A 10,789-nucleotide genomic window follows, 5' to 3' on the forward strand; every position below is an offset into this window, starting at 1 on the left:
TGCACCAGAACTCCCTTTATGTGCAGCATTTGTGGCTGACACTTAAATACATGTGCAAGCAGTTTGCAGGGTTTTTTTTCCCCCAGTACAAAACCTGACAGACTAAAACATGGGACATTGTTTGTTACATCTTCAGAGAGGCATTTAGATGAGCATAACACCTTTGAATGAAAGTTTTATAGTGTAGTTCACTGTAAGTCAGGTCATAGAACATTAAAAGTCCAAGAGGATATATTTAAGAGACTTGGAGAACTTTATTAAAAATCATAAGACAAGAAACAGATGCATGAACAATTTCACATCAATAAAAGCCACCGTCTGACAGATGGATGAACACGACAAGAGCAGCAACCAACCTGCCTGCAGATTAACATTCATACAATACAATTACCACCAATCTTCTGTGGTCCGATAAATGGAGAACAAATCTGGTGGAAGGTTCGTAGGATTTCTTCTTGACATGGAATCCAACATAGAAGGGATCAGCTGAAAGCAAAATTAAACCACAGAATATCTATTCAAATCGATGAATTTTATGGTCCACTTTGGGTTTACACATGAGCACTTCAGGCAACCGATGGGAGCAAAATAGAGAGCCACTACTGGATCCGGGGCCAGATGGAGATGTAACAAAGTTTATTTTATCACATACAAGATTTCATCTCCCCCCCCCCCCCCCTGCCATTTGGGTCCCAGGTCTTTATGAAGTTTGGCTGACAAATTAGTTCTTCGGGCAACTAAAGCGACCCAAATGGAGGCCCTCTACTGGATCCATGGCCAGAGGTGAGAAAGTGTATTTTGTCATGTTAAACATTTCAATGATGAAAAAAATTGAGTTGTAAAACCACTTGCCTAATGCAAGCAAACCCTAGTATGGACGACTAAAACATCTTCTTAACCAGTGTCACATTTTGGATGGATTTTAAGACACTTGCATGAGGTTGACACCAACAGTAGCAAATTAGAACTGGTCCCTGAAACAATGGTTTAGGATTATTATAAAGAGGCGGCAATTGTCCAATTTATTGTCATCTAGTCCAAAATTGAGAAAAGCTAAAACTCTGACAAGTCATTAAAAGAAACGAAGAGTGTTCTACTTGAGTAACATCTAACATTTTCTGGTAATCGTTCTCTTCAAGGTTTTTACAATGCTAAGCATCTTCTTCGGAGTCTTCGTAAGAGGACGCTCCAAGGTCTTCATTTCTGAAACTACGGAGATAAACTCGAAGTTTCTGTGGGTCAACATTTCTCTTGCGGTTAAAATCTATTTTAGGTTGGATTTGGGAACATTTGTCCCCCTGGATTGTTTTAAACAGGCTGGCGAGATTAGGTCCAATCTGATCCATCAGGTTGTTTTTCACCGCTATGACTGTGCCCTCGTCACATTCCAGAAGACTACCCAAGAGGATGTTATAATATCTGTAAGACGGAGCAAATCATAAGATTAACAGCATGGTTCTGATGTGAAAAATGCCAAATGTATTGAGTTGAAGGACTCACCTGTTGGAAAAGTGTTGTGGTAGATGCACAACCTCAGTGATGGCCTCTAGGTTATGACGGGCTATGCTACAGATCTCATGTTTGGAGTAGCAGTCCTGTTGTACCTCTGCAATCATCCGTTGAAGATTGGAACATCTTCTGATAGCCAGGAACACCTTGGAGGTTATACCACTAACTATGCACTTAAGGCTTTCCTTCACAAACACCTTGCCCTGAAGAAAAGGGAAAGTATAGCACATTGTACAAGGGTTAGGCAACTTTTAGACCTTGATTTAAGCAATCTGTAGGGATACATAGTATCATAGTATATAAGGCTGGAAAAAGACGCAAGTCCATCAAGTCCAGCCTTTAAGAATTAAATGTTTTATCCCCATAACCCGTGATATTTTTGCTCTCCAGAAAGGTATCCAGGCCTCTCTTGAACATGTACATAGAGTCCTCCATAACAACCTCCTGCGGCAGAGAGTTCCACAGTCTCACTGCTCTTACAGTAAAGAACCTTTGTCTATGTTGATGGTAGAATCGCCTCTCCTCTAGGTGTAGAGGATGCCCCCTTGTCCTGGTCACAGGCCGAGGTATAAAAAGATCTTTGGAGAGATCCTTGTACATTGTAATGAGGTCTCCCCTCAGTCGTCTTTTCTTAACTGAATACATTGACCAATTTCCAGCGTACCCCTTCAACAGAGGCTAGGATCTATATGCACATACAGTGGAACAGGTGTCCTGTAAGAGGGAAGAGGAGTGAACATCAGGGAGTTTCCCCTAGTGAAGTAACTTTCCTTATATGGATAGTGATATCATTGGGGAACTCCATGAGCATATGCTCAGCAGAGGCCAGGGATTGATGCCTGGAGATTTCCTGACGTATACCCTGCAAGCTTGAAGTACAAAGACTAAACTGATTATGATGGCCAAACACAGATAAAAGCTAGAAAAACCTGATCATTTTTGTAGGATTTGGCCATTGATTTTAAAGGGCACCTACCACCAGGATGAGTGTATGCAAATAATCCAGAGGGTTATGGAGCCCCTCAGGTTCATTTGCCTCCAGTCCTACATCCTGGAAGCAGATGCACTTTAACTCCCAAACACTGAAGCTAAAAATCTTTCTGCATATGTTATTGAATGACAATTCGGGTCTGCTGAACATCCTCCAACATAATGCAAGGAAAAGATAGATCTTGTATGTAATTTGTGATGTTGGAAGCATCAAATTCATTGGCAAACTAGATTGTTATTTTTCCATCGACAACTGGTATTTAAGAAAAGTCGTGAAGGTTTAAAAACAGAAATTGGGAAGAAGGTTTTCTATTACCAGTGATTGAGCTTCCTTTAACTTAAAAAAAATAAAAAAAAATTATATTTGCACTACGTTCAATGCATGCAACATAAGCAGTGAATATGCCTTTACCTGGGTGTCAAACTTGGCAGCATTGAAGAGGAAGGACTTGCAGATGTCATAGAGGCCATCAGTGTCACAGGTCGTGTTCTCCAGACAGGCGAAAGCTCCGCAGCCGACAGTCAGGGCTCCACTCAGACAACGCACAACTTCTACTACATGAGGGGGGAATATAACATATCGTTAGCTTACAAAAGTATTTACATGCAATGTCTATATAAACTACGCACATGTGTATTATATAAGCAAGTGTAGTCAAATATTATTGTGCAGGGGTTATTGCTTTTTATTGAAAAAACCTCACAGGAAATCCGCCATGGGAAAAAGGTAGGCAAAAAACCCGCAAGAGAACAAACCAACAATAACGCAATATAAATCCTAAGAATTTTTTTTGTTTCGAACAAATCATGAGGAAGAGGTTGTAATGATTAATCTTACATTGAAAAATTATCTGATAATTTAGACGAACCGTGAACCACTGATACCCGGGTGCGCCACCAGTTCTAACAAACAAAAACTTCAAGGAGAAAAATCACATCCGCCATGGCATCTGTAGTTTTTCAAATTGCTCAAAAATCACATGAAAAATGTGGCCAATTATAATGCTCCAACCAGTTTAAGTTTAAAGAGAATCTGTATCCCTAACCACAACTTGTAGCATCAAATACAGAATGATTTGTTCTTTCTAGGACATGTGAAACCCATTTATCTATAAGAAAAAATAAAAATCTGTCTCTTCTCACTTTTTGATATGTTCAAGTAAGGTTTGGTGGTGGCAGGTAAAAGGGGGGCATAAGTCTTCTGTCCCATAACACCAAGAAACTTCTTACTGGTGTCATTTTAAAGATAAGAATTTCACTTTATGGCTTTGATCAACAGAACTGGAGATACAGGCAGCTAAAGACAAAGCTGGAAATGCAGACAGCAGATAAAGATCCAGGTCCTGACCATTTTGTAAATCCAGTTCTGTAGCAGAGAGAACCATAAGCCTGATGTGGTCTGAAAGGATCTATAATATGGCACAAATAGCATGTTTCTAGGCATTATAAAACCTAGGATAGGGGCTTCTGAAATGACACTACCTCTGCAACCACTAAATTTGAACGCCTGCGATCGGCATTTCCATAGAAACACTGATGCGATCGGGCTGTGGCCCGGCTTGGTCTGCGTTTGCAAACGCAAATTCAGTCAGACGTCCTGTGTGACAGCGCCCTTAGGGTGATTCCACACATGGCGTTTTGAACCCGTTTTTGGTCCTTTTTAAACAGCCCGTGTAAAAACTCATCCGTTTTTGACCAGTTTTAAGATAATTGGTAATACCTGTCAAAAATGGATGAGATTTCAAAAGGTTTTTAAAAAACCGATGGGTTTAACGGACTGCTTAAAAACGACCAAAAACTGTCAAAACGCCATGTGTGGCATCACCCTTGGGGTGGTGGCACACGTGGTGTTTTTTAGATCATAAAAACGCATACGTTTTTAAAAAAAGAGAAGCGTTTTTAATTAGGATAATTGGTAAAACCTGTCAAAAACAGGTGCGTTTTTTAATGCACGCGTTTTAAACTGAAAACTCACATCTAAAAACGGCCTTAAAACGCCACGTGTGCCATCACCCTTAGGGCACGTTCACACGTTGCACTTTGGTTGCGTTTAAAACGCATTACAACAGCTGGGCGGGGGGGGGGGGTAATTTGCCTAATTACATGACTGTTTACATTTGGTAATGCAATGTTAATGCATGCGTTTACAATGTGTTTTGTAAACAGAAATGTTAACAGTGATGTAATTAGGCATATCACCTCTCCTCAGCTGTTGTGATGCGTTTCAAACGCAAGTCAAAACGCAACGTGTGGAAGATAAATCTCCCCCACAGAATCTAAATCTCAGCCTGGTAATATGGCCCTGGGGAAATTTACAGCTGACCATGACAGCAAGCAGAGATCTTAAAAGCATCAAGGAATCTAATCCAAATGGTATAACCTTACATCATCCATAGCATAAACTGAAATAAAAAAATAGTATAATACATCTCCCAAGTTTAATGGTTTATAATGAGTTTTAAAAATTTTAAACAATCCACTAGACCTTTGCATGATAATAGAATTTGTAACAGTTCAATGTTAATAGTAATACATTGTTTTATGCATATAACATACAGCTGATCATGTTCACATCTCGGTTAGGTCTTCAGTTATTTCAAGCCAAAACTAGCAGCGGTCAGACAGGTACAAGTCTTTCCCTTCTACCTCATCACTGTTAGTAGTTGCACCTGCTCTGTGGCTTCTGCCTCACCTGGTTTTGGCTTACAATAACTGAAGACCAGTGTGAACTGCTATTATGTCATTTTTATAGGTATACAAAAAAAATGAATAGCATTTTTGAGTTATAAAGCAGATTTTAGGATGTACAGCCTGTGACTTTACATAGGACTGCAGGTTAGTCTACTGAATCATCTTAATGCACAAATAACACAAGAGTAAGAGAAGGCATTGAGGACAGGGTGATGTTACCTGAGTTGTGCGCTGCCCCTCTGCTCCTCTGTCCCTCATCATCACTGGCAGAGCACACACTGACCAGCAGCACAAGGAGGAGGTTACTCTTCAGCTTCATTCTCCACTCTGACAGCTCAGACCCTTCTAGCTGGAGGGTCAGATGTGCCACATTTTATACACATCACATATCTGCCCCATACATCAGCAGCCAATCCGCACTCTCACTCCAGCCACCAATCCCAGCACAAACCCATTCATTAAAAAATATTTGAAACCCCCACCCCAAATTTTCCAGGAAATCACAACCACCTGATTGAGCAAGGTACCTTCCTGGCATACTGGGAGCAGGGGTCTATGTTATATTTCCCTACTAGTCAGTGATACTACTTTAAGGGCACCTGGTTTATACGAAATCTAACATCATAATCCAGGGTGATGCCACACATGGCGTTTATGGTCCGTTTTTAAACATACATTTTCATTCCGTTTAAAAATGCATCCGTTTATGTCAGTTTTTGTCATTTTTTCCCAATAATCCTAATAGATACACAGGTTGTAAGTATCCAAACGCATGGTAAACGGTCAAAAAAGGATGCGTTTATAAAACTCATGCATTTTTAAACGGACTGAAAACGCACGCTTAAAAACTGACCAAAAACGCCATGCGTGACATCACCCTTACTCATAGATCCAGGCACCGTGACTGTGGTAATCTTCTTATATTTGTTATCCATAGCTCTCTTCCTTCTAATATCAACTTTTAAAATTATTCTTATGAACCAGATGGGCTCTAGGGGGCATTACCTGAGCCCCACTATCCATGGTGGATAAAGATCACCATGTGCCCTGGACTACATGAAAATCTGTCTAATGGATTAACTTTTGCTTTTGCAAAAGCAAGCTTCTTGGAAACATAGGGGATCCCTTCTGTCCGCTTTCAGATCCACAGTTAAAGGACCTTTATATTGTTGTTTTATAGTTGCTAGTTTGGAAATTGTTGAGAAGCTTCTGTAATGTAAAGCTCTGCCTGGTTTGGATGATATAGGCCGCGGTCGCACATACCGCTAGGCCTCCATTCATAATGCTACGCTAGCGCGCAGGGGGTGGTCCTCGGCCCGAACGCACATGTGTTTCCACGCATGTGATTGGCTTATCAATCGCATGTGTTTCCCTGGAAACGCATGTGCGTTTGGGCCGAGGACCTCCCCCTGTGCGCTAGCGTCGCGTTATGAATGGAGGCCTAGCGATACGTGTGACCGCGGCCATATGCAGTCCTATACCATAAGGGGTAGATAGCAAATTTCCATATCACAAACTACTACTGTCCAATGACCCAATCTTTATTCATTCCAACCCAGGATAACAACCCAATCTTGCAGCTGACACCTGACTTTGTGGTTGTTTCTGGACACTTCTTCATCCTGCCCTGAGGACAATTTCCTACAAATAGTCCATGTAGTATTTTACACTTCCTTTTTAATGGAGCGGAACCTGTGGGAATTTAACACACATGAACTCTGTGGCTCCTTCCCCTTCGTCAGTGATGTTGATAAGTGACACTTTTAATCCAACGTTCTTATTACGTTCTTATTACGAGGAGGTAATATCAACATTCCACTACTGGCTTGTTTCCTTCCCTCCATGCTGGTATCTCACATACTTTATCATTTCTAATGACTCTCTGGACATATCTGCATCAATTCCCTGTAACACATTCAACTGTAGGACCCTAGAAACTTATATTCCCTTATATCCAGGAGAAGACCATTGGAGTCATTGTGGTCCCCATAACATTCTGACTTTTGGTACATTAAGAAATGCCACTGGGCTTATGTAATAAAGTCATCAACCAATGGTCCAAAGATCTATTAGATATTCAGTGGTCTGTATCGTTGAACTAGGGTAGCTTTTGTCACAGCTGATAATCTTGAGAGTCCACCCTCCATCCGTAATAGTCTTGGGCATCCTCAGTTAGAACATGTATCCATCACCAAGATCTAGCTATCCATAATATTTGTTAATGATCCTGAAGTAGACCCTAGTATAAGGAAGACGTTTCTCCAATGACATCCATATGGATTTGGCTTCTGGATCATGTTGGTTTATTACAATGTGTAAGACAATTGGCTACCCAGGGAATCCTCTGGTTGGCCAGTTCAACCCTGATTGTCTGGTTCCCTTCTAATGGTATCTCAGTGCCCACTGTGCTAGATATGCCCCTGCTCCACAAATAAGGGTTTAGACATCAAGGCTTTAGATGTAGACAATCAGATATTTATTATTTTGAGTTATTTTTTACATGAAAAAGTCCCTCAAGACATAGCACTACTAAAGTTTTCCATTTAAAGGTCATATTTATTTCCCTGAAACCCAGGCTGATCCTCTGATGTGACAACTACAAATATTTTGTCAGGACTCGGGGTCAATGGACCCTCTGGACCACCGCGGGAGATGCCGCAACAATGTGCAATGTCCCTGCCAATGCGCATGGCAGAGGAGTAGTTGCGAATAAGCTCTTTTACTACCCAATACATATAGAGGTAATTGAGCAGCGGTAGATTCTGCCTGGATAGTCAAGGGTTAAAGGAATGTTAATGTTATCATCCAATAATGTTCCACTATTATAACTGGAGTGTGATTGGAGGAGGAGACCACCGACTAGGGAGGAACTAAACCCTTAGTCAGGGGAGGAGTTGGGGAGAGTTTCCAAAAACTTCAGAGAGAGCAGATCTCTCAGGCCCAGCTCTCACCACAGGAGAAGCTACTAGGCCTCAGCTCTCACTACAGAGCTACAGGGTGTCAGTCCACCTTCAGGGCTGATACTGAATATGCTCAGGATTAAAGCTGCAGCTTCCAGGATTGGACACAGCTACATCCCAGCCTGCCCCTGCAACCAGGCTGGTGACACAACTCCTGAGGTTCCTCTCCAAGATCACTCCAGTACTGCACTTGTACAGAATTGTTTGGCGTGTTGTTACCGTTGGTTCGAATAAAGAAGTGTAAGTTACTTTTATGCACAACATTGCCTCCGTCTGGTCCCTGCTACGGCTGTATCACCATGAAGGGCGCCCCATCTATCTACCAGGGACACACACTACAGACTCTAAGGGCTGCCCCAGGGAGAACTAGTACTACAGCCTCTCCCTCTACATCATTTCTTGCCAACACCACCTTCTGGAGACCTGCCAGGCTGTAGGACAGACCTCCCTTCCCCATACCAAGCACTGTGACACTAGCGTGCCTAGGCCGCAACCGCCAGCCACTCCGGTATTCTGGGCCCCGGCTGCCTCCAGGCCGCAAAAAGTGTCTAGGCCCCGGTGGGGGATGTTGCAGATGTCACAGGTCAGGTCCGAGATCACAACAGGAGATCAACGCAAAACAGGAACGGGAACACAGCAAGGAACACCGGGAAGCTTTCTCAATGGCAATAAGAGCAAAGTTCCAGGAAAACTCGGAAGTGGCCAGCGCCAATCAGCGGTGCCCTGGCCCTTTAAATCTCCAAGTGCCGGTGAGTGCGTGGCCTAGCTGAGACGGGAGTGGGATCGTGGAGAGGTAAGCGAGGGCTGTGGGGCACCCGTGACATATTTCAGCAGAATATTGGATGGATACATATGATATGGATTATTTATTCCCAAAGAGCAGGAGGAGCAAAGGATCATGAAATCTCTAATTAACATATTTCATAACATATTTCATAACATATTGCATAATCACCACAATCACATAGATTGTAATAATATAGAATAAATAATAATAAAGAATATAATAAGTCACAGACATTAGTGGTTTTGGTGCTTTACCTCTCTTGTAAGATCTATAAGTGATGAATCTGCTATATTTTACTTCTCATACAAGAACATGAATCAAGCCAAAGTTGTCAGCAGATTATTCGAGCGGAACCTAGTACTAAGCGAGGACGATTAATAACATCCAGGTAGATCACATACTTACAGCAGGTATTGGAAGTGTTTGCTCCTTCTGTAAGCAGTGACTCACCCAGATGACAAACTGGATTTACAGGGTGCTATAGGGGTTCAATTTCCTGAAACACTTTGTCAAATATCTGCCTCATGCCCTCAGGAGAAAGGAGGGGGGTGCCTGTGCCAGGAATCCCCCACCCCTTAATGCACTGGGTCTATTGGTTTTCCTGGCAGCTCCTTGGATGAAAATATACAGCCTAGCCATGATCTTTCAATGGATGAACATGTTGGATACATTAACCTGGTCCACTCAGTTCTACTGCTCATTTATGGTGGTCTAGTGGAGGATTGCCACTTTGGGTTTTCCGCTTTTACTATGCTCTTTTAGAAGTGGAACACCTAGACATATTACAGTATTCCAGCTTTATAAGCATTACAACCTGTCCCACCACATTATATTTTATTCCTATTTCACCTGTGCACTTAGAGGACAGACAATCTGAACAAGCAGAGCTGCTGTTTACAGCATGGCCAGTGGTGACAGGGAGGTGGATTTCAGACTAGCTTTATCTATGCTTCAATTAGAAAACATATTCATTGGCTGCGGTTACCCAATCCATTTAAAGGACATCTACCACCAGGATGAAGGATTGTAAACCAAGCACACTGACATACTGGAGTGTGCCCCATTTGTCAGGTTCTGCTCTTTTTTTTAGCTTCTTGGGACATTGTTTTACGAAAAAAAGGTTTTACAACTATGCAAATGAACCTGAGGGGCTACAGGCTCCATAGATGTCAACGGAGCCTGGAGCCCCTCAGGCTCATTTGCACAATTTTTAAAACCTTTATTTCTTAAAAACCAGGGCATAAGAAGCTAAAAGAAGAACAGATCCTGCCAGAGGGGGCCCACACCGGTATGTCAGTGTGCTTGATTTACAATCCTTCATCCTGGTGGCAGATGTCCTTTAACTTTGGGCCAGGAAAAGTATATGATTAAAGGGGTTTTCCAGGTGGAAGATGTTAATGATAGGCCATTAATATCAGATTGGGGTGGGGACCTAACATCCAGCACCCCCACGATTGTTACTGGCACTAGAATTAATACAAGGTATAGAGCTAGAAGTACATTGAGCTGCAGTTACCCAGCTCAACCATTTCACAGATAATGGAGCTATACTTCTGTCTCAGTTCTATATTTTACTTCCGGCACCAGAAGCAGCTTCTATCGGACACCAACCAATTTGATATCTTAAAGGGGTGTTCCCATTTCAGCAAGTAATTGATATTGTTTGAATAATGAAAAGTTATACAAATTTCTAATTTAAATTCTGTATCAATTCCCCACGGTTTTCTAGATCTCTGCTTGCTGTCCTGCTATAGGAAGCTTCATTGTTTACTACCAGAGGACAGAAATCTGACAATGGTCACACAGGTGCACGGCTCGTTATATCACACAGCTCTGATTCCCCTCTATTATA

The 10,789-nt window shown here is 42.0% G+C and overlaps 1 protein-coding gene across 2 annotated transcripts; it reads right to left on the minus strand.

Annotated features, from left to right (window-relative positions):
• Positions 1-230: 230 nt before the first annotated feature.
• Positions 231-5,553, minus strand: STC1 (stanniocalcin 1). Of its 2 annotated transcripts, none has more exons than XM_072149094.1 (4): positions 5,410-5,553; positions 2,912-3,054; positions 1,501-1,712; positions 231-1,419 (listed from the first exon to the last, which is right to left on the minus strand). In XM_072149094.1, exons 1-4 carry the CDS (start codon positions 5,507-5,509, stop codon positions 1,152-1,154), a joined length of 723 nt encoding a protein of 240 aa, XP_072005195.1. In that variant the 5' UTR covers positions 5,510-5,553; the 3' UTR covers positions 231-1,151. The 2 variants fall into 2 exon arrangements, with proteins under 2 accessions (XP_072005195.1, XP_072005196.1); XM_072149095.1 differs by having other exon boundaries at positions 2,912-3,051; positions 5,410-5,548.
• Positions 5,554-10,789: the final 5,236 nt, after the last annotated feature.

This window comes from Engystomops pustulosus, chromosome 4, assembly GCF_040894005.1.
Source record: "Engystomops pustulosus chromosome 4, aEngPut4.maternal, whole genome shotgun sequence".
NCBI lineage: Eukaryota > Metazoa > Chordata > Amphibia > Anura > Leptodactylidae > Engystomops > Engystomops pustulosus.